At 40.9% G+C, this 26,308-nt stretch overlaps 1 protein-coding gene across 1 annotated transcript; it reads left to right on the top strand.

Annotated features, from left to right (window-relative positions):
- Window positions 1-5,999: 5,999 nt before the first annotated feature.
- MMP1 (matrix metallopeptidase 1) lies at window positions 6,000-13,265 on the top strand. Its single transcript, XM_049779027.1, has 10 exons — window positions 6,000-6,101; window positions 6,495-6,739; window positions 6,834-6,982; window positions 7,189-7,314; window positions 8,749-8,904; window positions 9,039-9,156; window positions 10,572-10,702; window positions 12,148-12,307; window positions 12,744-12,847; window positions 13,153-13,265. The coding sequence occupies exons 1-10, from the start codon at window positions 6,000-6,002 to the stop codon at window positions 13,263-13,265; spliced, it is 1,404 nt and encodes a 467-aa protein (XP_049634984.1).
- The last annotated feature ends 13,043 nt before the right edge of the window (window positions 13,266-26,308 follow it).

Raw genomic sequence — 26,308 nt, forward strand, 5'->3', positions numbered from 1 at the left:
GACAGTACTTGCTTTCAGGCAGGGGGCATTATTTCTGTGCCCAGAGCATGTGTATCAGTCTGATGATAGTAGCCTAAGACAACTGTTCAGAGGTGGACTGGAATGATCAGATCCATGTCCACTGCAATTCTGATGGTTGATGTGTCCATTATTCAAACAGGAAGGCAGTCATAGAGCCTGAAGTACCAATAGATGTAGAGTGTCTGCAGTGTCCAGCACACAGAGGTGAGAGAGAGATGGCAGTGGGAAACATCTCTCCTATGTTACCCCTCAACTTGAATATGTAAATTTAATTTGACTTTGAACAAAGTACTCTCTACATGCAAATTTGCTTCTAGTCAGCAATCACTTCAAAACTGAAGTATTTTTCATACCATAACACCCCTCCCCAAAAGATGGGGTGAAATGTCTGTGTGTTATATGGAGCAAATGCAGCCTGGAGCTGAAATCTGAGTATTAAAAAAAAATTTGTTTTTTTTTTATTTTCTGATGTAAAAAAAAAAAAAGAAGTTAGGTTAATGTGTTTAACCAGCTGTGGACCAACGTATTATAAATATTCTTTGGCCTCGAAGGCTGGCTGTTCTCAGACACTGTCTCTTGACAACACCTCATGTTGCATCATTTGTTTTAGAGTATTTTTTTTTCTTGTTTCCCTCGTCTAAAAACTATATGCATCTTATGATCAGATGCGTCTTATAGAGTGAAAAAATGCGTTATTTTGATTGCTCCTGCCCAAAGGAAAGGAAAAAATATCTGACATGCAAATCAAATTATAATTTTTCAAGGCTGATTTTCTTTAAAAATGATGTCCAACAAGATTGGCATTCCAAAATTTAATTGACTGTGGAAAATACAAGTATATTTGCCTGTTTGGAAAGAGTCAGGATCAGCTGATGAGACCACACTCATGAGAACCTTCTTAAACCTTCTGCTGCCTCAGGATATAAAGGGAAGTGGGATAAATTCCACAAAATTCCATCCAAACTAGGATTACTCATTGGGCAATCATACTTCAACATGCTTGAGTTTCTTGGAAATTCTATTATATCTAGGCATCGCTAGACCTTCATTCCTATTTGTATTCCGGATATTTACATTTTGGTGGGGTTTTTTTTATTTTTCACTCACAAGTAAAGAAAACACTCACATCACTGCCAGACAAATTACGTATTTTGATATGAACAACGTAACTGAAAATTTCGTGAAACAGGGTCACGAGAATCTTTGAAGCTTGCTGCTTAATCACAACAAATTTTCCCAACTTTTCAGTTTTCAGAAGAAATTCAACCAAAAACTGCTGTAAATAAACAGTTTCCAATCCATGTCAACATCCTTGCAGCTGCAATGGAACAACACCCAGAGTTTTGGGTTTTGTGTTTGGGGCAAATATTCGGGAGAGGGTACCCAGGGCTGGATACTGATCTTTGTAGGTAGGACGTGTGTGTGTGTGTGTGTGTGTGTGTGTGTGTGTGTGTGTGTGTGTGTGTATGTTTAAGAGAGAGAGAGAGAGAGAGAGAACAGTGCCCTCCACTCAGCCTAGGAGAAAGGTTCAAGTCCAAGTTAAATAGATTTTCGCCCTTCCATTCTCTCATCAAACAAAAACACCTCCCAGACCAAGAACCACTTTTTTGTTCTATCATTTCTTCCTCTGGACAGTCAGGCCATTACACCAGGCCTGTGATCTCCTGAAATCCCACTGTCTTATAGAAACTGGAGACTTTTTAAAGGGCTGGAGCACCAATGGGAGTGATGGATATGGGACACTTGCTCTCCATCTGCCACTTCCCCCAACATGCCTTCTTTCATGTGATTCTGTGCAAGTCAAGGCTCCAGTGACTTTCAAATACTTGAGGATTTCTAGGCTGTAGAATACCCAGACTCTGTGTTGATGTGATTTGGAGGGGAGCAATCCCAAATGGTCATAAGAATGTTCCTTTCTGGTCCAGCTGTGTGCATGTATGCATATGTCTGATTCTTGGCAGGGTCAAAGGTTTTGAGACAAGTTCCTTTATACAAGAGTATGCTGCAATCATTTCAGTTGTTCCAGTTGACACCATAATCTACCTGGTGAACCTGTGACAAAGAGGATTTCATGCTGAGGACACTTCCATTTCCTCTGTTTCTCTGAATGTCCATTACCCCTTAATTGAGGAAGTTGTGGTTAAACATCCAGTGAGAAAATAATTTTTTTCAAATAAAGAAAGTATAGATTGGAGCAACACGTTAGCATGAAGATGATTATCTTAACAGCAAGAGAAAAGAAAAAAAAGAAAGAAAACAGAACTACCAAATGTGAGAACAGTCCTGAAAACATGCCCCACCCACACCTGTACTCGAGACAGGCTTTCTTTTTCCCTCATTCATATCATTGTTATGATAGTTTTCAGTGTAGTTTTTCTCTAACTGCACTTATGTGCACTTATGTGATGAGCTTCATGTCATGAGCTACACCTACATGGGAATATGGGGGGAAGTAAGGATTGGGACTGAGGCAGTAAAATATTAGAAATGAGCTTTGTAGGGCAGTATCAAGGTCTCAATACAAGATGGATATTGTGGATATATAGAATATATGCACACAATACTATCAATATAAAAAAAAGAGAAAAAATTTCCACTGACTGTCCCAATATAAACCAGTGCTAGAACAGCCTGCCCTCCTCCCAGAGTGCATTCCCATTAGTATAGGGAGGGATAGGGGGAAAGCCTGTTGACTCCTATAGAGTCCACCTAGACCAGTGTCCAGGGAAAGACTGAAGTCCAGGGGAGAAAAACCCTGTACATGGCAAGGGCTGGTCTCCAGAATCAAGGACGAAACCAGAAGCCAGATGTCTGCCCGCCCTCCTCCCCATGCACCTCCCCCCTGGAGTACGGAGGGAGTGGGGAACCTGAGGACCACTAAGAGTCCACCTAAACCCACTTCTGGCCATCCGAGCTGGCACCCAGGGAAGGCCTGGAGTCAGGGGAAAAAGACAAGGACGGCTGGGGGCCTGCCAAGCCTCCCAGCACTCCCCAGGCCAGGGAGAAGGGCTCCGGTATGGGGCCTCCCCAAACCCCATACCTGGCAAGAGCTGGTCTCCAGAATCAAAGAGGAAGCTGGAGGCCAGATGTCTGCCCGCCCTCCTCCCCATGCACCTCCCCCCTGAAGTATAGAGGGATGGGGGAAGCCTGAGGACCACTAAGAGTCCACCTGAACTTCCTTCTGGCCACCTGAGCTGGCACCCAGGTAGGGCCTGGAGTCCAGGGGAAAAAGAGGGGGTAGGCTATGGGGCCTGCCAAACCTCCCAGCACTCCCCAGGCCAGTGAGAAAGGCTCCAGCATGGGGTCTCCCCAAACCCCGTGCCCGGCAACACTTGCATAAGCTCAGTTTTTCTGATCTGTTAGTTCAGTGTGAAAATTTCTAATTTCAGTTGACAAATCTTTTTGATGCTTAATTTTGCTCCAGTCAAGTCTATCAATGCTTTTTTTTTTTTTTTGAGCTCCCTGAACATTTTCCATAATTCTACTCTAAACTTCTTATTTGAGAGGATACCTATTTGTTTCCTACTTTTTAGATTATTAGATGAGCCATCTTGATTTCTGTAAATATGGGGGTGTACTGCAAAATTACTCCATTGCCAAGGCTGTAGATTGCTTCTTAAAATGTGCAGAAATGGAATTCAGGCTTTACAAGATAAGCGAGGCTGTAGAGCGAAGTGGAGCAGCCGAGTTTCGGGTGTGGGTCCTGAAGAGATTATAGTCCTTGGAGTGTCTAGGCAGGCTCAGCAGAAAAGAGACAGAGAGCATGGCCGCCATGCTTTATAAGTCTCTGGGTACCCAATCACATGGCAGGAATTGGCCCCACGTACATTGGGTGGGGACATCTTACCGGGTGTGGGTCCTGGAGAGGTTATAGTCCTTGGAGTGTCTAGGCAAGCTCAGCAGAAAAGAGCGAATGACATTTTTAATACACGGCATAGCACTTATTTTGTCTTATTTCTATTCTATTTTTATTTGGGTGTGTCACACCAGAAATGCTCAATGCTTTGGTTCTGTGTTCAGTGAATCACTCCAGGGTTCATAAATAGTGCTGGGAATGGGTTCTTAGAGAGCTACATACAAGGTCAACACCTTACCCCTCTATCTATTTTATGTACATGCAAAAATAATGACCAAAAAAGCTATGGTTTTATTTATATTATTTCATATAGTAAGGTTATTTTTAAGTAAATGAAAAGTCAAAAATAAAACTAATACTAGAAGTTGTACTAAAGGTTACCAAGATAATTTTGGAAACAAGGAAGCTAATAAAAGTCTGGAAGCTTAGGGTGAGTTTAGTCTTATATCTCTATTGTAGCTTTTCTTGAACAACCAAATCAGCACAACTTTATACAAAAATATAGTAATACGCATTAGATCTGTTTATTATTTCATTTCCATAGGAACTGGAACACAGCAGCTACTAAGATCTTTCTGAAGGAATAAATGAATAGATACATGAAGTGGATACAAATATGAAGTTAATATATATAAAGAGAATACATGCATGAAGAGAATACAATCATGTTGACATCAAGGACAAAAGACAAGATTAAAAATTAGACCCTCAACTTACAGTTGGTCTTTTACTACCCTATCCCCACAGGCATTATACAAAGACCTCATGCATCCCCCACAGGAATGATTCACACAAGGAAGAAGTAACCTCAGTCCACGTCTGTCCTCCACAACTCCCAAACCCTGGGTCTTAATGAAGATAAAGGGAACCATGATGTTCAGGAAAAAGGTGTATCAGGCAGCTGAGCAAAAGGAAGTCACTGAATGTGGAAGAGATACCCCAAAGGACATGCTGGAGGGCTTGCTTGGGGCTAGTAGAATGCTGAGAGGGTGGATATGTGTCTGTGTCTTGGCTGAATGACCTGGACAGAACCTGAAGAAACTGAAGGCTGGTAGAGCCAAGCAGCAAAGTCAACTTTCTTGACTGATCAAGGAAGACTTTGATCTGTGTCTAGTGACAGGCTTTCCTCATACAGGATTGTTGGATAATTCTTCTTTGCTGGTGTTTTTGACTCATTGAATGAAAACACCTTTGGATTGAAGCACCTTTTGGATTTGTCCCTTACCCTATCTGTCCTCCATCCAAGGGTGTGGTCTTTCACTTTCCACTAAAGACCTTGGGTCTCAGGGAGAAGCCACTCATGATTTCAGTTTTCCAAGACTGAGCTATCTGCTTGCTAGTCTTAATGCTAGGAGCTAAAGGCTTGCAGTGGAAGTTCCTGAATCTGTTTTATCTCCTTAACCATGTGTAGATTGCTCCCAGATGCTTGGGATTGGGCCATGAGGCTTCTGCTTCATCTGGCACCTGAACTGGGACCCAAGGACTTGAAAAGCCTCCAATGATAGTGAGTTATTTGACCCTCTGGTAGATTTTCACCATCACAGCCTCCTTGAGCTGGACTAACTGTGCAGTGCCCATCACTGAAATATTGATGCTTATGGCCTCCATTCTGAATGGCTTCATGTTGCTCTGGTCTGATTACTTAGCTGCCCCTCCTGCCATGGTAGCTTAGGTCCTCTCAGGAGAAACATAAAAAGGAAGTGAAGAGGAGAGAGTTGAAGACTCTGCTCAGCATCCCAGAGGTTGATGCCCACTGCCTTCCTTCTACCAAAGGTGCTTCCATTCAAGGAATGAAAATCACCAGCAGAGAAGAATTATCCAACACAGGCTATAAATAAATGAGGGAAAACACCTATATCCCTCGTGTCTTGTGTCTCCTTTGCACATGTGAATAATATTGATATTCATCATAAAATTACAACACCAAAGGAACCCAAATAACTGCTCAGCGTCACCACTGCTCAGGCCATGGCTTGCTAATTGAGAGGATGTTATGAAATGTGAGTCAGCCGGCCTCCAGCTCCCTGGAAGTTCAAAGTCTCTATATAAAGGTCTGTTCTAGCTGAGTTTTCAGTGCATGTGGGTGTCCAAGTTCATCTGGCAGAGGAGAGAGAGGTCCAGCATGCATCACCTCCCTCTGCTGCTCCTACTCTGGGTCATGGGCTCTTGGAGCTTCCCGACTTCTTTGACAGATCCAAAAGAACAAGACATGAAGATGGTTCAGGTACAGAATAGCATGGATGTGCTTTTATGTGTGTTTCCCTCGCCGTATAAGGTAGCAGTCATTATATGAATAGAGCTTATTTGAGGTTGTGTTTTCTACAGAAATAAATTGGGATCAGAGCCAGAATGTAATTAGTCCTGCAGACTCTTCTTCTCTAGTGAAGGTGAGAGAGAACTCACTATGAACGTGTGGCTCTCTCATGTGTAAATGGCTCTCACAGTAAATAATGGCAGGGAGATTTCTGCTCTGATGTTGCATTTGAATTAATTAAAGCAACGAGGAGCAGGGAATAGAAATACAAACTTTGTTTTGTGTTTTGGCTAAAACTGTCCTTTTTTTTTTAAAGAGAGAGAAAGTTGAACACAGGTTTTGATCATTTTATCTTGTTCTCAGACATATCTGGAAAGCTATTATAGACTAGAGAATGACGGGCACAAAATTGCAAAACAGAGAGACCATAGCCCTGTGGTTGAGAAACTGAAACAAATGCAAAAATTCTTTGGGCTAAAAGTGACTGGAAAGCCGGATGCTGAGACCCTCAAAGTGATGAGGCAACCCAGATGTGGGGTGCCTGATGTGGCCCCACTTTCAATCACTTCCAGAATCTTCCGCTGGGAGCACACAAGCCTGACATACAGGTAAAGTAGGTTGAGCATTGGCATGGAAATCTATTTTCTGACAGGGCCCAAAGGAAAGAGGTTCATTTTGTGTCTCTGTTGTATTTCATTTAAGGATTGAAACTTACACCAAGGATATGCACCCAGCCGAAGTGGACCGGGCCATTGAGAAAGCCTTTAATCTTTGGAGTCAAGTCACTCCCCTGACCTTCACCAAGGTCTTTGAGGGTCAAGCGGACATAATGATCTCCTTTGTCTATGGAGGTGAGCCGCTCTTGTGTGGAGGAGCATTTTCACCCCCAAACTCCCCCATCTTCCAAGTTTCCTTACCTGGAAACCTTTGTTTCAGATGAAGATTGATAGTACCTTTAAAAGGGCAACAATGGCACTGGTGCTAGAAGTGTGCTGGTGTCTTGCCTGGTGAGTCCAATTAACTGGAAGAGTCATGTCTTAAATTCTGTTTCTTGCAGATCACTATGATAACTCTCCATTTGATGGCCCTGGAAACACTCTGGCCCATGCTTTTCCGCCAGGTTCAGGCCTGGGAGGAGATGTTCATTTTGATGAAGATGAAACTTGGACCAACAATTTAAAAGGTAAGTGAACTAAATTAACTTTCTTAATCCCCCCATCTCTTCCTGTTTGTTGAAATACTGGCTGATGTAACTGAAAGAACTGTACCAATGGAAGACTATTGTTCCCATGAATGCATTAAATGCTTCATTGAGAAAAGTCTAAGGAGGTTCAGAGGAATACTCAGGGATGCTTAAAGAGTCTGCCTTGTAAACATATCATCAAGAGGGCCAGTTCTGTGTCCCATGTGAATTGAATATGCTTCTGGTGGCTCTGTCTTCTGCTCCCCTGAGCACCACAAGCCATTTCCAGCTGCATCGTAGCTAGATATGCAAGTACCACCCAAAGGAGTGTTACCTCCAGAATGATGTGCACCTAAAAAGATGGGTGAGAACAGCAGTGACCAAAAAGAAGCTCCAAAGACATGACTTGTGCCTTTTGACTCAAGTGGCCCCTATCTCAGAGTGCTTTCCCTGGAGAACAGGCTCGTGGCACTGCCAAGACAAATATGTTGACCTCTGGGAGTGTTCAGCTGAGAGTGGGAATGCCGGGACTCTACATGCAACCCCCAGCAGACCTGCCAAATAAATGTGTAGTCAGACAGGCAAGGCCCTGAATCATTGCAGAAAGAAAAAGAAAACAGTCGTAATGAAGAAAAAAATGAAAAGAGACTAGAAAAGAAAGAGAAATTTGTTAGTAGTAACATTACAGGCTACAATTTATGTTTCTATTAAGGAAGTGTTGAAAGTCTTAATAATTTACTTGTGACTATCTATGTACTCTTAATAAAATGGTGTAGCATGTGAAAGTGAGGCTGTGGAAATTAAAGAAGGGAATGATAAGGGCTCTCTAAAATTTCAGCATTGTGCATATATCTGTTTTTAGTCAGTTTGGTTGGTTGGTTGGTTGGTTGGTTAGTTGGTTAGTTGGTTAGTTGGTTGGTTGATTGGTTGATTGGTTTTTGGACCACACTCAGTGCTCAGGGTACTGCTAGTTCTGCATTCAGGAATTATTCCTGGCAGGCTCAGGGGACCATATGGGATGCTGGGGATCTAACCCAGATTGGCTACATACAAGGCAAATGCTCTATGCTATCACTCTGGCTCTGCATGTGCCTGTTTTATAAGGTAAAAAAGATTATATTACTTGAACTCGCATCTTTGTGGATTGGTATATGCTGCCTAGTCATTAGCAAGATGAGCAACCAACCAGTCAGCTGTGTTTCCCTTCTGACTGAGTGTGCTCAGAAAATCTGGTCTCTTTATTCTTCATAAATGCACACCTTGTGGGCACAGAAATAGGACGGGGGTAAGGCCTTTGGCTTGCATGCTGCCAACCCTAGTTAAGAAGAGGTGAGTAAGCCTTATATCCTGCAACATCAGAGGTCACTTCTAAATGGACACCTCAAATCTGAAAGCTTCTAATAATGACAGAATATGTTGTTTTGACTCTTCCAGAATACAACTTGTATCGTGTCGCAGCTCATGAGTTGGGTCATTCCCTTGGACTCTCTCATTCTATGGATATTGGGGCTTTGATGTACCCCTCATATTTCTACAGTGGAGAAGTGCAATTCTCTCAGAGTGACATACAAGACATCCAGGCCTTATACGGTCAGTATGAAGGAAAAACATGGGTCCTACACACAGTCATGAGTTGTCTCCTATCAGAAGCAGCTTTCATTGTTTATGTCACTTTCTGGTAAAAAAAAAAAAGTAAAACTCATTTCAGATCTCTTCTTCATTAGGACCCTCTAAAAATCCTTTCCAGCCAGAAGCCCCCAAAACCCCAGAACCATGTGACAGTAAGCTTACCTTTGACGCTATCACTACACTTCGGGGAGAAATTATATTCTTCAAAGATCGGTGAGACATTGCTTCTCTGAGTTTTGCATTTGTCATAGAACACTCACCACTCCAAGCCCTGTCCTGTCCTTCTCGAGCTTCACATATATGAAGTGTTCATTTGTTGGCACATATAATTCTATGAGCAAATTGCTTGGATTTGCACAACATGATAAATATAACAGTTTTAGTTACCCACATCTATTTGACTATTGGATACTCAGAAAGAAATGTCCTGAGAGGAGAAAAGTGCTAAATTCATCTCACTTTACAAACCAGGAAACTGAAGCAGAGAGCATACAGAGATTCTTTCAAGATATGGTTCTCTGGTGGCAGAATAGTGACTAATCTTCAGCCCATAGCCTAAGGCTCTTTTCATTGACATATTTTTATGATGATTTGAGCAGAAATCCATTCTTTCTGAAATATCATCAAGGTTTCACAGGCAGACAGAATCAGACAGCAGTGTCTGACTACCAAAGCCGTCACTTCTCTCTGGGTTGGAATCAAGGGACTTCTTCATCAGCAGATATGATATCAGTGCTCCACCATCAGATCAATGCAGGTGCTGTGGAATCTGGAATAGACCCACCAGCGATAGGATGACAGAGAGAGTGACAAGAGTTGAGTTTAAACTTGACCCTTAGCTCTTACTAGGGGCTTGCTCTCAGACACCCCCTTTTCAGACCACTCGTTGGTCTCAATTTCCCAACCAAGAGATGATGATCCTGGATAGTCCTGTAGAGGGTTTGTGAGGCCCAGAGTCATGGAGATAAAGGATTTGTGCTGGCTGTGTGCCCCGAAGAGGGTCTGAGTCTCTGTTCAGTCAGAGCTGCAGCCTGTTCCAAATGCTCGCCAGAGCGTAATGCTCTTCTTGGAGAGTTTTGCCAGCCCTTTAAGACACAGCCACTCTTAAAGTCAAAGGCAATTTAAAAAACACAATCTGGAGCTGGAGCGATAGCACAGAGGTAGGACGTTTGCCTTGCATGCGGCCTTGGTTGGATCCCCAGCATACCATATGCTCGCCCCCCAGCCAGGAGCAATTTCTGAGCCAATAGCTAGGAGTAACCCTTGAGCGTCACAGGGTGTGGCCCCAAAAGAAAAAAAAAATCCAAGTCAACCCTTTGTCATTGATGAGCTTCATTTTACTACTTCCGTTTTTGTGGTTTTTTTTTTCTTTCTGGTATATTTGCCCAGTGGGCCTAGAGTCCAGTGGATGGTGCTTAGGAAATTCTTGGCATCTGCTGTGTAAGGAGGATTTCCAAGGATGAAAACAAGCGAACCCTGTAAGCTAAGACTTGCTCTGACCCACCTGGTCGAGTCAGATGATAAATATTCAACAGCCTACTACATTCAACCACTGGTGCCAGCAGACTTTTGCTATCCACTAAAAAGTTTTCCTTTTTTTTTTTTTTTTTTTTTTTTTCTCTAATCAGGTTCTACCTACGAGTAATTCGAAACTACCCAGTAGAGCTCCAGCACATTTCAGATTTATGGCCAGCACTTCCAAATAAACTTCAAGCTGCTTATGAAGTTACCAACAAGGACGAAGTTCGGTTTTTCAAAGGTAATGACTCAACTTATTTTTCAGGTTTTTAAGAATTATGTTTGGGCTGAGCTATGATAGTACTAGCTAGTTGCTCTCTGGACTATTTTTTTTTAAGTATAGTAGTCTCACTTCCCAAATCAATGGAAATCTATCACTTGAAAACTTGCATAGTGCATTTCTGGGTCATTTCAAATAAAATGACTAGTGTTAAAAAATATTTCTGCCCTGTTTATGAATCTGGACTTATAAAAGTGCTTTTTATGTAAACTATTTGTGTCTTGCAAACCCTCTCGACTTCCCAGAAACATTTAGGAATATAACTAAGAGACTCAGTTCATTAACATAAATAGTATATGAGAGAAAGAGAGATAGTCAGGGGTGTGGGCTGCATTCTTGATCTCACTTGGAAGGAAATTCTAAGTACAGAATCTCAGCATGGAGAGAGAAAGTACAGCAGCAAAGTGCTTGCCTTGCTTGCAGTCAATCAGAGTTCAATCCCTGGCACCATATATGATACCCCAAAACCCACACAAAAAGAGATCCCTGACCTTCCCCAAACCAGAAGTAATCCCTGAGCACCACCTACAGATGGTCCTGGATTCAAAAACCTCAAAACAAAAAGTAAAGAATCTCACTTAGCATAATGTCCTCAAAGATTCCCAGAAATTCCTACATACAAAGAAGTATGAAAAAACCAGAATTACCATACACTGAACAGAACCAACACACTTCTTTGATAACAACCAGAAAGAACCACAAACCAAGGACAGAGGGTATTGGCATGGAAGATGTGTGTCAAACACAAACTTTGCCAATATGTGAGCAGGACAGAATAAACATGGAAACATTTGGCACAGTCTTAAATGCAAATTGAAGAAAAGAATGAGGTTCAGATGGGGGGAGAGAAAACAAAATATCCAGGCACAGAATTAAATACTTAGGCTGTATTCAAATCAGATGCAAAGATTTTCTTTTTTTACCAGATGTGCAAGGTATTGCCAACTATGAGTCATCACAGCATTCTGTTATTAGATTAGCCCCAGCATGAACTTGATGGCCCAGACAATCTGGAGAGGGAACATGAGGTACTATTTAGTTAGCACACCTGACTTTAGAAAGAAGTGCTGAACCCCATAAGCCAGTGATTCACAGAGTTTGTTATGCACTGAAATCATCTGGGAAACTTGAACATATGAATTTATTTCATGGGTCTACAAGAGAAAAGAGCATCAGTAGTTTAAAAAAAAATAAAATATAAACACTCCCTATGGACAGAGGATGTGACTCTGAATTGGCCTTTAGTGAGGCCAAAACAGAGACACCTCAGACCACCTCAGATGACTTTGTTGTGCATCCAGGATGCTAATCTAACCCAAGATAACTAAAACAGAGCAAAAAAAATGGGCTTACTGCCTATAGGGGCCCTGAGCAAGAGTTTTCATGCTCTGTTTCTTGGTTGGCAGGTAACAAATACTGGGCTTTTCAGGGGCATGATATGCTACCTGGATACCCCAAGGACATCTATGTTTTGGGCTTCCCAAGAACTGTGAAGAGTATTGATGCTGCTGTTTATGAGGAAACGACTTCCAAAACTTACTTTTTTGTTGATAACAAGTACTGGAGGTAAGTACAGGGCAGACAATGGAAGGGTACTGTTTATTTATGCTTAGAGAAACAAAGTGAGTGCAGCATCCACGTCTACAGACCAATAATCATTGCAACAGCTATAAAGGGACTCAATTGCAAAGAAGAAAATCTGAAAAATGAATAGACAGAGCTACTTCAGCCAACAGGATCTGGCCTCTCCTCACAGTCACCAGAGCTGTACAGTGACTGGAAAATTAGAATTTGGAGTCAGTTCAGAAGGACCTTATAAATCTCCCCCCCCCTTATAAATCTTTTAACTCAGCCAATGCTCTACCCTCCTCCATTTTATATTCTATATAAATCGAGTGTTATTGCTTTCACGCTGCTGAGTTGCATTTAAAGAAGTTGAGACATCGACAGATTCCCAAAGGTTTAACAAATGGTTCTGAAACTTGTCATTCTTTTTAATCAGGTATGATGAAACTAAGGAGTCCATGGATAAGGGTTATCCCAAACTTATCCAAGATGGCTTTCCTGGAATTGGCAACAAAGTAGATGCTGTTTTTAGTGATGATAGTAAGTGAAAAATCTATATTTTCTTTGCTTTTGCTTTTGTTGTTACAACAATGACCTGCATAATGTTATTTGAAATAACAAATGCCACACACATTGAAGGGGGCGGGGTGGGGTCACACCCAGCGGACCACAGGGGCTACTCCTGGTTCTGTACTCAGGATGCTGAAGGTAGAACCTGGGTCTGCTATGTACAAGGCCCACCACTCACATATTTATTCTCATAAATAACTTGGATTTTCAGGAATTCAGGGTAAATTTAGAAATAATTTGTATAGTATAATCCATCTCTTTTGTTTTCTTCCTAGATTTTTTCTATTTCTTTCATGGAACAAGGCAATATGAATTTGATCCTAAAACCAAGAGTATTTTGAGACTCAGGAAAACTAATAGCTGGTTCAACTGCAGAAAAAAATACTGAATATTAAAAATACATTTCAAGAGCCCAAGGAAGCATTTCAGAAGAGCTATATATTTAAATAATAATATAAATGAAAGACCTTTAAATAAATGACTCATTATGTAAATATATTTAACAAATTAGAACCTGCTGCACAGTTCTCCTATGATTAAGATTCATAAACTGGGGGCTAAGGAAATTCACAGCTATGGAAACACAGGAGCCAGATGAGCAAAGACAGAGCTTCTTTCCACAGTTTGATGTTGACCCTTGTTGATGAAAAAAGAGACAAGAATGAGTCTCCACAGAAGAAAGCAGTTGAGAGACAAATAGCTACTCGCAGAATCTTACCAGGCTGGAGAAACTTCATTCGCAAAAAATAAAGGTTTTTATCATTGAAATTAAGCCTTGCTTGTCTCTTCTATTTTTGAACTTTCTACTAAACTTATTATAGCACATAATATCTCCTGGTTATAACGTCACACTGACAGATCAAGTGTCAATGCAGAAATGGGAGGAATTCTTCCCTTCTGGGGAAAAGTGTGAGGAAATGAAAAATGCAAGAATATTAAATGAAGTGCTCGTACGGTATTCCACTAACGAAAACTAAAGTTATGGCACCACTGGGGCTTCTTAATTCAAGCAAAAAGTATAAGGCAGAGCAACTGTGAGTTGCACAATCAACAGCATCGAAAATTAAGAAATGGCCTGAATTTCCTAATGAACATAAAATGGGGTCGGGAACAAAAACTATGAGTAGGAAAATAGACTCTAACTGGGCTGATGCACTCATTTTCACAATCCGATGGAGGCAGGAATGCCTCTCATCATCTATGTGAAGGCAAGAAGAGTGCTCCTACTCGCATATGCTTCCTCCTTCTGGTCTTTGTGATGCATTATATCAGTGAGTAACTTCCCCCAGGTCACAGAGCTTGTTAGGTGTGGGCACAGAATTGGAACAAAAAACATATCTAATCATAAACTTCAGGTATAAAACAAAAATATTATTTTGCCTTCCTACCCATTGTCTCACATCACCCCCTACCAAGTCCAATTTCCTTTCTGCAATAATCCCTTTTCAACAGGAGGTTTCAATGACAGAACCTAAAATGATACCATCTAAGGTAATGAACAGGTAGTGCCTCAACTTTGGGGCTATGGTGAAGCTGCTTCTCTCTTTCCCAGGAATGTGGCAGGAAAGAGCACCAGGTCTCGCTCCTGAAAGTGAACATCAATTACAAGTGAGATCTCCTAAATGGATTCCTGTTTCTAAGCACTGTTCTGACTGACTCTTTCTGATTGTAGGGGTCCTTATGGCAATACAATCATGCAGCATAAAGATCACAGGGGTCCCTTTGTCATCACCGTGAAAGCTGAGGGAGCTCAGCTCATTCCTAGTTGGAATTCCCAGCAAGTACCAAGCGTGATCCTCTCCCAAGTCGAGTTGGGGCTTCAGCCTCGTGATTTGCATCCCACCTGATCTAGAAAATATACTCCATGACCTAACACCCTAACACCTCTCTCTCTCTCTCTCTCTCTCTCTCTCTCTCTCTCTCTCTCTCTCTCTCTGCAAATATCAAGAGTCTCATGTGAAAGAGAGAGGTGTATTCTGAGAAATATACTCACTTCCCCTTCCTGGCTGGCCTTCATAAATCCATTTAAATGGGGAAGTTGTGGTTAAACACTACCATGGCAGGGGACAAGTGAATGACCCTCTGTAATTCTCTCAACAAAATACTCTCTATTTCCATTCATTTATAAGCAAATTTTATGACTTCATTTTTACTAACAGCTACTATGCATGCTACTCCTTCAGTAGCAATATTGCAAACCACAGTGTCTAAAAGAATAAAGGAAGAGAGAGAAGAAAAATGTCTGTCATAGATGCAGGTAGGGGGAGGGCAGGAGAGAAATTAGGGATATTGTGGTGGGAAATGTGAACTGGTGAAGGGTGTTGGGCACTGTATGACTGAAACTCAATCATGAATAACTTCATATCTTTGTATCACATTGATTCAATTAAAGATTTATTTACATCACAAAAAAAGATGATGGAACTGAATAATGATGGAACTGAATAATCCATCACAGATGTTCTCTCAGAGAAGGAGGTTTGTCAACTGAGAGGAAAAGCCATCATGCATGCAACATATGCGAAGAAAACTATTGATGATTGGCTGGTGCACACAGATAAACTTGAGTGCCACATCAAAGTGCAAAACCTGTTTCCATGGATTTTATGGCTAAGAATGAGGCTATATATTTACAGACATTGCTTTTTGATAAAAGGTAACAATGATGAAAGGGGTCATTTGATCAACATCAAGAGAAGGGATGAGGTCAAGAATGAAGGCTGATATTAATGAGGTTAATTAAAGCTTAAAAAAAGGCTAGACTCTTTCTACTGTCTTTCCTCACCCAGTGATTGGTGAAAATGTCAGAATTCTTTGAGCTGAAAAGTCACTGAGAAGCCAAATATGATAATGCTGTACAAGTGATATGGCATGATGAAGTGAGACATGACTGCTGGGTTAGCTTTCTTTGTTGTTGTTGTTGTTGTTGTTATTGTATTTTGGCTTTTGTTTTTGTACCACACATGGTGACACTCAGGGGTTACTCCTGGCTGTGCTTAGAAATTGCTCCTGGCTTGGGAGATCATATGGGATGCTGGGGTATCAGACTGTGATCCATCCTATGTCAGCTGTGTGCGAGGCAAACGCCCTACACTGCGCCACTGCTCTGGTCCCCCGATTAGCTTTCTTGATCCAACTCAGATCAGAAACAAAAATGAATTTCAATAGTGGCTTCCTGTCCCTCTGTCACCTGGATCAAATTTACCATCCCCACCTTGATCAATTCTGGGTTAATTTCCAGAAGCTTATGAGTTACACAAATAACAGATTGTTTATCACTGCATTTTCTCTGTTTCTTAGAATCACCACAGTATCAAAGCCAAATTTCAATTCTTCCTTTGAAGTCATCTCACAGGCCCTTCCCTTCCCAAGGCTTTGCTGGTCCCCCCAGGAGAGTGCAGTTGTCCCTTCCTTTGAACTCAGAAGGTGTAAACATTCACCTTTCTTGTCCATTCTCTCTTCTTCTATGCAGAAGAGGTTGGGAGCCATATCTAGAGTCAACAACTCCTTTGAGTTGTTGAAAACACTGAGGTGAAGAAGAGACAGGAAACATATCAGACAGTCCTATGGAATGCAGATACTCAGAACACATTTCTCCCAGTTGACAGTAAAGACTTCATCTTAGCATCATATCTTATATACAATGAGTTGTTGTTTTATCTAAGCAATCTATTTGTATTTAGAGAGTGTCTCTAGTCTGCATGGAGCCTGGGTACTGAGAGAGGAGGATGCAAGTAATTTCATCACTCAGTGGCCTAACTCTGAAGCACTTCTCTTTATGGAAGAGAGAGTCTTTATGATATCGCCAACTCAGGTCACAGAACAAACACTCCAACTGGCAGAGTGATGAGTTTTCTCACTCACAATACCAAGAGGACACCACAGTTCTCAGCTTACATGGGGATCTTCTTGGCAAAATCTGTTGAATCCTCTAGACATTGAAAGAGGCAGATGTTACTGTGATGCTTTTTCAATGTGGAAGTTGAGGCTCAGAAGAACATGATGATCTGTTCAAAGTTGTGCAAATAGGAAATGGCAGGTCTACAGTTTGAACACAGTCTGTGTAATTTCAAAGTCCGATGCTCTTTGAGGGGGGTTGTTTTGTTTTAGGGTCAGACACACCCAGCGGTGCTCAAGACGTACTCCTGACTCTTAACTGTTGGTGGGCTTGGAGGACCATCTTAGGTGCTGGAAATTGAACCCAAGTAAGCTTCCTTACAAGTACAGCAAGCAGCAGGCCTGCTGTACTACCTATCTCTCTGACCCCAAATCTAATATTGTTTACTCTTAACCACAACGGATCCCAAAAGTTATTCAGTTAATTTTATCAGGAAGTAGAGATCTTTTTCCTGATTATCAGAATTTTTATTTATTTATTTATTTTTTGGTTTTTGGGTCACATCCGGTGGCGCTCAGAGGTTACTCCTAGCTCTACACTCAGAAATCACTCCTGGCAGGCTCGGGGGACCATATGAGATGCCGAGATTCAAACAACCATCCTTCTGCATGCAAGGCAAATGCCTTACCTCCATGCTCTCTCTCCAGCCCCTGATTCTCAGAATTTTAAAATGATGACACAGAATATATTTTTCCTTGGTTTAGAGGATTCAAGTTAGCTTAGAGGAATCAAATCAACCACATGCTTCACTGACTAGGCATTAATTTCTTATTTATCACTGGATCATATTTCCCCTTCAAGTGTTGTACCCCTTCAACACTCAGACACACACACACACACAAACACTCCTGGGAACTTTCCTGCCATCTTCTTCTATTCGCCCCTCCTTCTCCTCTGCCTCTTCCTTCATCCCTCAAAAGCCCCCTCCTCTTTCTCCCATTCCTTTCCTTCCCCTACCCTCACCCCTCTGTTTTTTATTAAGAGAAACTATATGTACACAATCAGTGGTGTGTTTTCAGGTCTAAAAATGAAGTTATAGAGACACAATCTTCTTATCACTTTGGTGGAATCTCACCCTTAGATCAAACTAGGTCACCGCTTTCCAGGGCAACATGAAGTTAGACAAAAAGTCTTCTTTCACTCACTTGGTCTCTGTCCCAAATGAAACTTTATCCAGATCCTTACTCACTCTGAAATTCATATAAGAACCAAGTCTTGGGGCCAGAGAGATGGCATGGACGTTAAGACATTTGCCTTGCATGCAGGACGGTGGTTCTAATCCCATATAGTCCCCCGAGCCTGCCAGGAGCGATTTCTGAGTGGATAGCCAGGAGGAACCCCTGAGCACTGCCGGGTATGACCACCACCCCCCCAAAAAAAAGAACCAAGTCTTACTTCTACTGTATAGGCATAACAACTACTAGTATTAAGGAGGACAACACTAGTGGTGCTCCAGGGACCATGCAGTATAGGAAGTCAAATCCAAGACTCCCACAAGTAAAACAGACATTTCAACTCTCTGCTATTTCCTCAGCATCATGACTGATTTTATTTTTTAATTTATTTTTGTTTTGTTTTTGGGCCACACCCGGTGGAGCTCAGGTGTTACTCCTGGATATGTAGGGACCTCAGAAATCACTCCCGGCTTGGGGGACCATATCGGATGCCAGGAGATCAAATCATGGTCAGTCCTAGGTCAGCCAAGTGCAAGGTAAATGGCCTACTGCTGCACCACCGCTCCAGCCCCATTTTTATTTTATAGCAGCTACTCATAGCTGTATTCTGGCCCAGTGGTGCTGAGCTGACAGTTCTGTTCTGTACCCATGCCTAGGTGGCCACTGATGTTTCCCCAGGCAGCATTTAGGAGCATTTCTGGGCTTGGATGGAACTACAAGTGAGTATGCCTGTGTTACATGTATACATACATGCAAGGTATGTGCTGTTGCTTCTTAGCTATTTTCCAGCCTCATGCCTGTTGGGCTCCAGCCTGCCTTCATTTCTTTTTATTAAATTTTATTTTTATTAATCGGAGGTTCACTATCATTAATAATACTGTTATAAATGGCTTCCTGTGTATATAATTACATGACCACTTACATTACCAGTGTACCCACATCCTTCCTCCAAGAACCCCCAAAACCACTTCCTTTCAACGACCCCCACCCCAAATTTGATTGTACTGATTTTTCTGCTGTCGTGTTGCTGTTAGCCCTTTGTTGCGACCTCATTATGGTTTTTACCTAGTCAGAAATTGACTTGAGGCTAATGTTAGCCCCTAAATTCACACAGGGTGTAAGTGACTGAGATAGGATATTTTCCCAGAAACAAGTTTCTGAGATAGAGTGGGGGGAGAACCCAAGAGAACCCTGGATATCAAGCACCAAGGTGATGAGACACTGATACTGTCAGTGTCGGCTGTAGGAAACAAATTTGGAATGCAGAAGCTGGGTGGCTCACTCCACCAACTACACTGAGACTTGATCTATGAGTGAGTATCCAGACCCCAGAATTCTGTTCATAATTTTGTTTACACAAATCTCAGAGAAAAAAAATTCACCAAAGTGCTCAGGTTTTGTAAATCAATGGATTCCAGCCCCTTGTCTGTAAATAAGTGCTGATCTGAGGGTGTAAAAGTGTTGGTGACCACTGGTCTAGCTCATCTGCCATTATGTCCAGAAGAAAACATGTTACAAAACTTTCAACACAAATGTAAGACAATAAGCTTCAGTAAAACACACTGACTTCTCTGAATTATTCAGGAAGAAAAGCTATTTTTACTAACTCCTAATGGAAAGGAAGCCACCTCCTGTCCAAGCCATATCCAAGGACAGCCAACATGATCATGTCCTTGGAAGGTCTTAAACCCCCGGGGACTGAAGGTACCACATATCTCAAGAATGGTGGCATAGGGGCTAGAGAGATAGCATAGTGGTAAGGCATTTCCCTTGCACCCAGCTTGCCACATCCCACTCAGGAGAGGCACACACCACAAGGTGTAGTGCTCTCCTGAAAAGGAATTATTTGCCAAAAAGGCCCGCTTAGAGCAGTCAAAATCACTTGACCCTTTGCGTGGATCGTTTGGCCATAATTCCATAAGTGGCTGTAACTATCTCTCTCTTTATTTTTAACCATTATTAGAAATCAGGCCTTAGTAAATTCTTCCTAACAAAGGACAGTACAATCCCGCCAAAAGTCTCCCACTTAACAGCTCCCTGTAATTTTTGCTACTTTGGCGTCAAGATCAGGTTTTTCCATAAACTTAGCTCAAAACAAAGTAATTTTCAGTTTTCCCCCAAAACTCTAAAACATTCCTCTCTCTTCCCACTTCCCTGAAAATTACCTGTTTCCCTTCTGCTTATTCAAAACAAAGCAATTTTCAGATTACCTGCTTACCCAAAACAAAACTGCCTTTTCACCTTCAGTATCGGCTCTTTAATATGCTAATTTTCCTCCATTCTTTTCCCAGTTTCTTTGATGTCAAGAATTTGCACCCTGCTTTTCCTAGCCTCTACCTTTTAAAAGCTGCCAGCTCAAAAAATAAATTTGTCTTCGTCCTTTAAGACGTAAGTCCCCATACATTCTGTGTGGTTTCAATTCATTTCTACAATATTGTTCCGTCATTCGCCATTCCGTGTGCCCACTCTTTCCCCGTGAAATTTTTTCCCAAACTCCACGAAGGATCTGTTTGCAGGCGCTGAAGATCTGCAACAAAATTTGGCTCACAGCACCAGCTGACCCAGGACAGATGGTGGTTCGAATCCCAGCATCCCATATGACCCCCTGAGCCTGCCAGGAGCAATTTCTGAGCACATAGCCAGGAGTAATTCCTGAGCGTCACTGGGTGTGACCCAAAAACTAAAAAAAATTTAAAAAAAATGGTGGCATAGCTCTGAAATGCCACATTACTTCTCCTTCCTGATCTAGCTCTGATCATACGTCTTTATAAAGTTTCATTGATACCTTTCCCTCACCCCCTTCTCTTGTCTTCCCTGTCTCTAGGCTCTCAACATTTCCTCTGACCCCTCACTATTCACTTTCATTAATCTTGTACCCATTATCACCTTGCTTATGGTAAGTGATGAGAAATGTCTAATAGTGGATACAAAATTCTACACCATGAATCTTCATATTTTCCCCAACTGAGTTAGAACTAAAGGCACATTTCTTTGGATTGTATTCAAAATTCTACAAGACACCAAGAAGGAATTAAACTTTACTGCATACTATAGATTTTTACAACAAAGACATTCTCTATATATGATCACACTACATGTCATGTGTTTACATAGTTATGTACATGAATACATGTACTTGTAGAATATACATAATTTTATATGAATGAATTTAATCACCCCTTGGTATTTATGGAGAATTAATTATAGGATTCTACATAGTTGAAAAATCCACAGATGCTCAAGTCCCTTATCCAAAAACTTATTTATATATAAACTACATACATCATCCTGTAGACTTCAAATCACTGTAGATTATTTATAATATATAGTACAACAATCGCTCAAGTGGCCAGAGCAGTAATGCAGTGGTAGGGCATTTACTTTGCATGTGACTGACCCAAGACGAACCTCAGTTCAATCTCTGGCATCCCATACAGTTTCCCAAGCCAGAGCGATTTCTGAGTGCATAGCCAGGAGTAACCCCTGAGCATCACCAGGTGTGACCCAAAAACAAAAAATAAAAAGGAAATATACAGCTCAAAGGCCAGCTGAACAAATCAACATTTTCATCATACTTATACAACCTTGCTAGTTTAGAAAAATAACCTCTAAGAAGATATATCTTGAGTCACATGTCCCACATTCATACAAGTAATTCAATAGATCGCTTTCTTAAACACCCTGATACTCCAGCACTCCAAACCACTAAATGCAAAGATCAATGGGGAAGCTAAAGAAGACATCTACTGTGGAGGACATGAATAGAAATCCTGGCAAATCTCCAAGTCCACCCAAATGTCTGAACCTTATAAATGAGGACCTAAAATGAACATTAATGGTTTAGCAATGGAACTAGTCTGAGTCACTAGTCTGAGAAATTAAGGAACCTATCAGGGGTCCTCAAACTTTTTAAACAGGGGGCCAGTTCACTGTCCCTCAGAACATTGGAGGGTCTGACTATAGTAAAAACAAAACTTATGAACGAATTCTTATGCACACTGCATATATCTTATTTTGCAATGAAGAAACAAAACAGATACAAATACAACATGTGACCCGTGGGCCTTAGTTTGAGGACCACTGCGTATAGATGAACAATTCAACCAGCTCAAAAAATAACTCTTTCAAAAGATGACAGAATCCATACAAATGGAACTGGAGGAACTAAAAGACATGTTAACAAGCTATAATAGTAGAATTACACAGGTAAAGAATTGCATAGACAAACTTGAAGACAAATTAAAATCCAGCAGTGATAAAGAAGTCAAAAAAGGAAGGAAAGACAAAACCCTGGAAAAAATGTAAGGTACGTAATGAACAGACAAGAGAAATAATCTCCGAATTATAGTAATTCCAGAAGGGGAAGAAAACAAGAAAGAGAAGAACAAGTAGTGAAAAAGATAATAGCAAAGAACTTACCCACCCTTGGGAAAGAGGGTTCTTTGCAAATCCAAGAGGCAAAAAGAGTGCCAAATAAAATAGATCATAACAGAACAACATCAAGACATTTAGTAATCCAAATGGCAAAAAAACAGAGTTCAGTACTTAAAGCAGTTAAGGAGAAATAAAAAGAAAAACTCAAGTATAAAGGAAACAACATAAAAATCAAACCAGATCTTCCATATGAAACAATCCTGGCAAGAAAAGAGTGAAATGACATATTCAAACCACTGAAAGAAACTTTCAACCTAGAGTCCACTACCCAGCAAAACTCTCATTTAATGGGAGGAAGGGTCAAAAACATTCTCAAACAAAAAAGAACTCACAATATTTGTACTAAATAAACCGACCCTAAGTGAACTACTCAAAGAGCAATTACACAAACCAAATCCCCAATTGTAACAACAACTCTACACATTACAATGGCACAACTTTTGTGCCTTTCTGTCAACAGTTTCCTTAAATGTCAATGGATTAAATTCCCGTCAAGAACAGGTACAGCTGTTTAGATTGAATCAATTGCTCTTTATAGATGTCTATAATAATGTGCTAATGCTTTTATTCACAGAAACAAGTGCAGAGTGCATTTGGAAGCCATGGACTCCCATTACAGTTTTAATGTTGGGGCCGGAGAGATAGCACAGCGATATGGCATTTGCCTTGCATGCAGTCGACCCAGGATAGACCCAGTTAGATTCCTGGTATCCCATATGGTCTCCCAGTCTGCCAAGGGCAGTTTTTGAGTGCAGAACCAAGAGTAACCCCTGAGCACCACTGGGTGTGGTCCCAGAACCAATAAATAAATAAAGTTAAAAAAAAGAAGCTATAATGTCTTAATTTTACTATGTCTATAATAACTCCCTAATATTTTTGTTCACAGTGATACTTGGAGATATATGTTGGTCACCCCAGTTCCACATTGTAATGCTATATTATATTAGACTCAAAAGACAGTGCTAGTTATAAAATCATAACAGAAATTCTAATCTATTCATTTTCTATTTGATTATGCCTGCTAATATAATCTAATGTATATGTCTACAAATAGCAATGGAATATGCCACTGCATGCCATGAACTACTGTTACAGAGCTCATTTATTAAATATGCTATTGTAATCTGTTTTCAATTGTAGGCAGCTTACCATAATACCATTATATTATATATAATGCTCATGGTTTTAGTTTGCTTTTAGGAAAGGAACTTAGACCTGCTAGATATTTCATGGAGTAGACACCTTTTACAGTGCTCATTACCATATCACTTAGTTTTCTAGGCTTGAAAATTATGATTTTTTTTAAGAATGCTCTATACACAATCTAACCCATGAAGCCTTTCTTTAGTAAAGTGTACCATCACCAATCATGATTGGCCTAGAAAATGGAAAACTTTTACATCTAAATTGAGGAATTTATATTTTTAAGCATTCTGTCCCATTTCACCTGGGTCAACTTTTCAACTGTGCCCATGGATTGATCATCAATTTCTGTCTATGTGTGTGCATGTGTGTATGTGTTGGCCAACTTAATGTCTATCTAATGTCCATCTGTAATATACATAATGTCTGCCCATGTTGTATATTGTCCTTCTCCCTGTTTATATATATATATATTTATATATATATAAAACCCCTCCTTTCTCCCTTCATTTATCACCTTACAAATTCTTTTCCGTCCTTCATTCTCATACCCCCAGTCTGTTCTTTCCCCGCATTTAACCTTTTTTACCCTCAGTTGTTAACTCCTTAGGAAGCGGAACATTCCCCCAACCCCAACCAACTCCCAAAGTGAAAACCAAATTCTCAGCCTGAGAAGAAGCTGCCACTGCTTTCTGCTGATTTGCTCTCTGCGGCCCTTTCCCCCCATCCCACCTCCCTTTGCTCTCTTGTTGCTTGCTACCAGATTCAGTTTCTGAGAAACTCCCAGCTCGAGGACATTTCCTGATATGTGACTGCTGGGAACCATTTTTTTAAACTCCACAAAACCAAATCACAGGCTAAAGCTGTGCTCCGGCTTTTATCCCTCCCCCCACAGAATATCTCAAAATACTTAAAGGGGACATGTTTATCTTCTTTGAATATTTCTTTAGATGTATTTCCTTAATAGGTATAACTCTTATTGTCTATCTTCTTATGTAGCGGCAATTTTCTCCATTTGGGGGGAATCTATTTAGTAGGGGATTCTAGTAGATAACTTTCTCTAGTGTTCTGAGTTCATGTTAGAATCAGGTTATCAAGATTGTTTAGCTTGTTATTTTTACTTCCATATGCACCAATACTACCATGTGGCATTGTTCCTTTTTGCATAGGCACATTAAAATGGGAAAATCTTATGTGTGCAAACAAGTTCTTATCTGATAGAGACAGGAACACATAAATTTTATATTGCAGTGGGGCCTTACACCCTGAACACTTGTCATAGTGACTTGGCTTGGACTTCAGAAGATCAGACATTGACCATTCACCCCTGAATCTTGAATTTCATCTATGGAAACAGCACGGATTTCTACACCAGCAACAGAAATAGGACTTCTACCAGGGAAGACCCTACTGCTGTCCTGGCATTGACTTACTCCAGAGTGGGTTTCTATGATACCATGAGTATTTAGTAACAGCAATAGCCTGCTTTCAGGACAGGGTTCTGTGCATTGCCACTTAATGGTGAGATAAAACCAGAAAATGCTCAGCATCACCCTGACGTCAACATGAGATCTGTACAGAAACCAGGATCTCTAACTACAGAAACCTGACAGCAATAATTGTGATTGTGAAGAGCTTTTACTGGGACCACAGAGAAAGACTTTGGGGTAAACAACTTAGAATGCCTGGAGCCTGTAGTTGGTCTTATGCCAGGATACTTCATGGGTAAGGTCTCCCTGTTTTTAGGCCAAAGAATTTTTCTTTCTATTTCTCCCACATTTTTCTGTGCCTATACAAACAACAACTGCCACACACACATACCTTTTTTTGGGGGGGGCACACCCATTTGATACTCATGGGTTACTCCTGGCTAAGCACTCAGAAACTGCCCCTGGCTTAGGGGGACCATATGGGACACCGGGGGATCGAACCGCAGTCCTTCCTTGGCTAGCGCTTGCAAGGCAGACACCTTATCTCTAGCGCCACCTCTCCGGCTCCATTTTTTAATTGTATTTTTATCTCTTATCTTTAAAAAAGACCTTACTAAACCTTTTGCTATTATATTAATGATTTTATTGGAGATACAATAATTTTCACAAATATACTTACTACTGAACTTTTTCTTTTTTCTTTTTTCCTCTCTTCCATTTCATTTTTTAGTTTTTCTTTCTCTTTTTTTCAATAACTTTGATTTCCCTTATCTTGAAACAAATGTGTTATGATCAGTTATGACAACTACGTGATGCATTTTCTTCAAAAGAAAATCTCAGGGACCAAAGCGTGGCATAGTGGTAGAGCAATTGCCTTGCACGGGGCTGACCCAGGATGGACTGTGGTTCAATCCGCCGGCATCCCATATGGTCCCCCAAGCCAGGAGCAATTTCTGAGCACAGAACCAGGAGTAACCCCTGAGTGTCACTGGATGTGACCAAAAAAAAAAAAAACTAAAAAAAAAAAAAAAAAAAAGAAAGAAAATATTTAACTAAAAACCCTAAAGCAATAAGTAGAAAATTTAACTTTGTTTTTTCCTGCTGAAAGACTCTTCCATCTTGGTGTACTAAATCATATTAACATTGCAAAAGTGTCTGAGTGCAATTAACCTGTGATTGCTTCACATTCCTGATGCAGCAATTGTTTAAGACACAGCTTTATAAGGGATCGACACTGCTCTGTGAGGAACTCAGGCCCTGGTAAGCACCAGGTAATCACAAGGATAAAGACTGACCTAGAAGACAGAGACGAAGGTCAGGAGAGGACATACTTGGAGAAATGGCCTTGTGC

The sequence above is a fragment of the Suncus etruscus genome, chromosome 8 (genome assembly GCF_024139225.1).
Source record: "Suncus etruscus isolate mSunEtr1 chromosome 8, mSunEtr1.pri.cur, whole genome shotgun sequence".
NCBI lineage: Eukaryota > Metazoa > Chordata > Mammalia > Eulipotyphla > Soricidae > Suncus > Suncus etruscus.

Excerpts from the sequence above, each read along its gene's own strand:
- MMP1 (XM_049779027.1), top strand. The coding sequence starts at position 6,000 with ATGCATCACCTCCCTCTGCTGCTCCTACTCTGGGTCATGGGCTCTTGG. Across the intron at positions 6,983-7,188 it reads GATCTCCTTTGTCTATGGAG|ATCACTATGATAACTCTCCA; the intron begins GTGAGCCGCTCT and ends TGTTTCTTGCAG. Across the intron at positions 9,157-10,571 it reads ATTATATTCTTCAAAGATCG|GTTCTACCTACGAGTAATTC; the intron begins GTGAGACATTGC and ends TTCTCTAATCAG.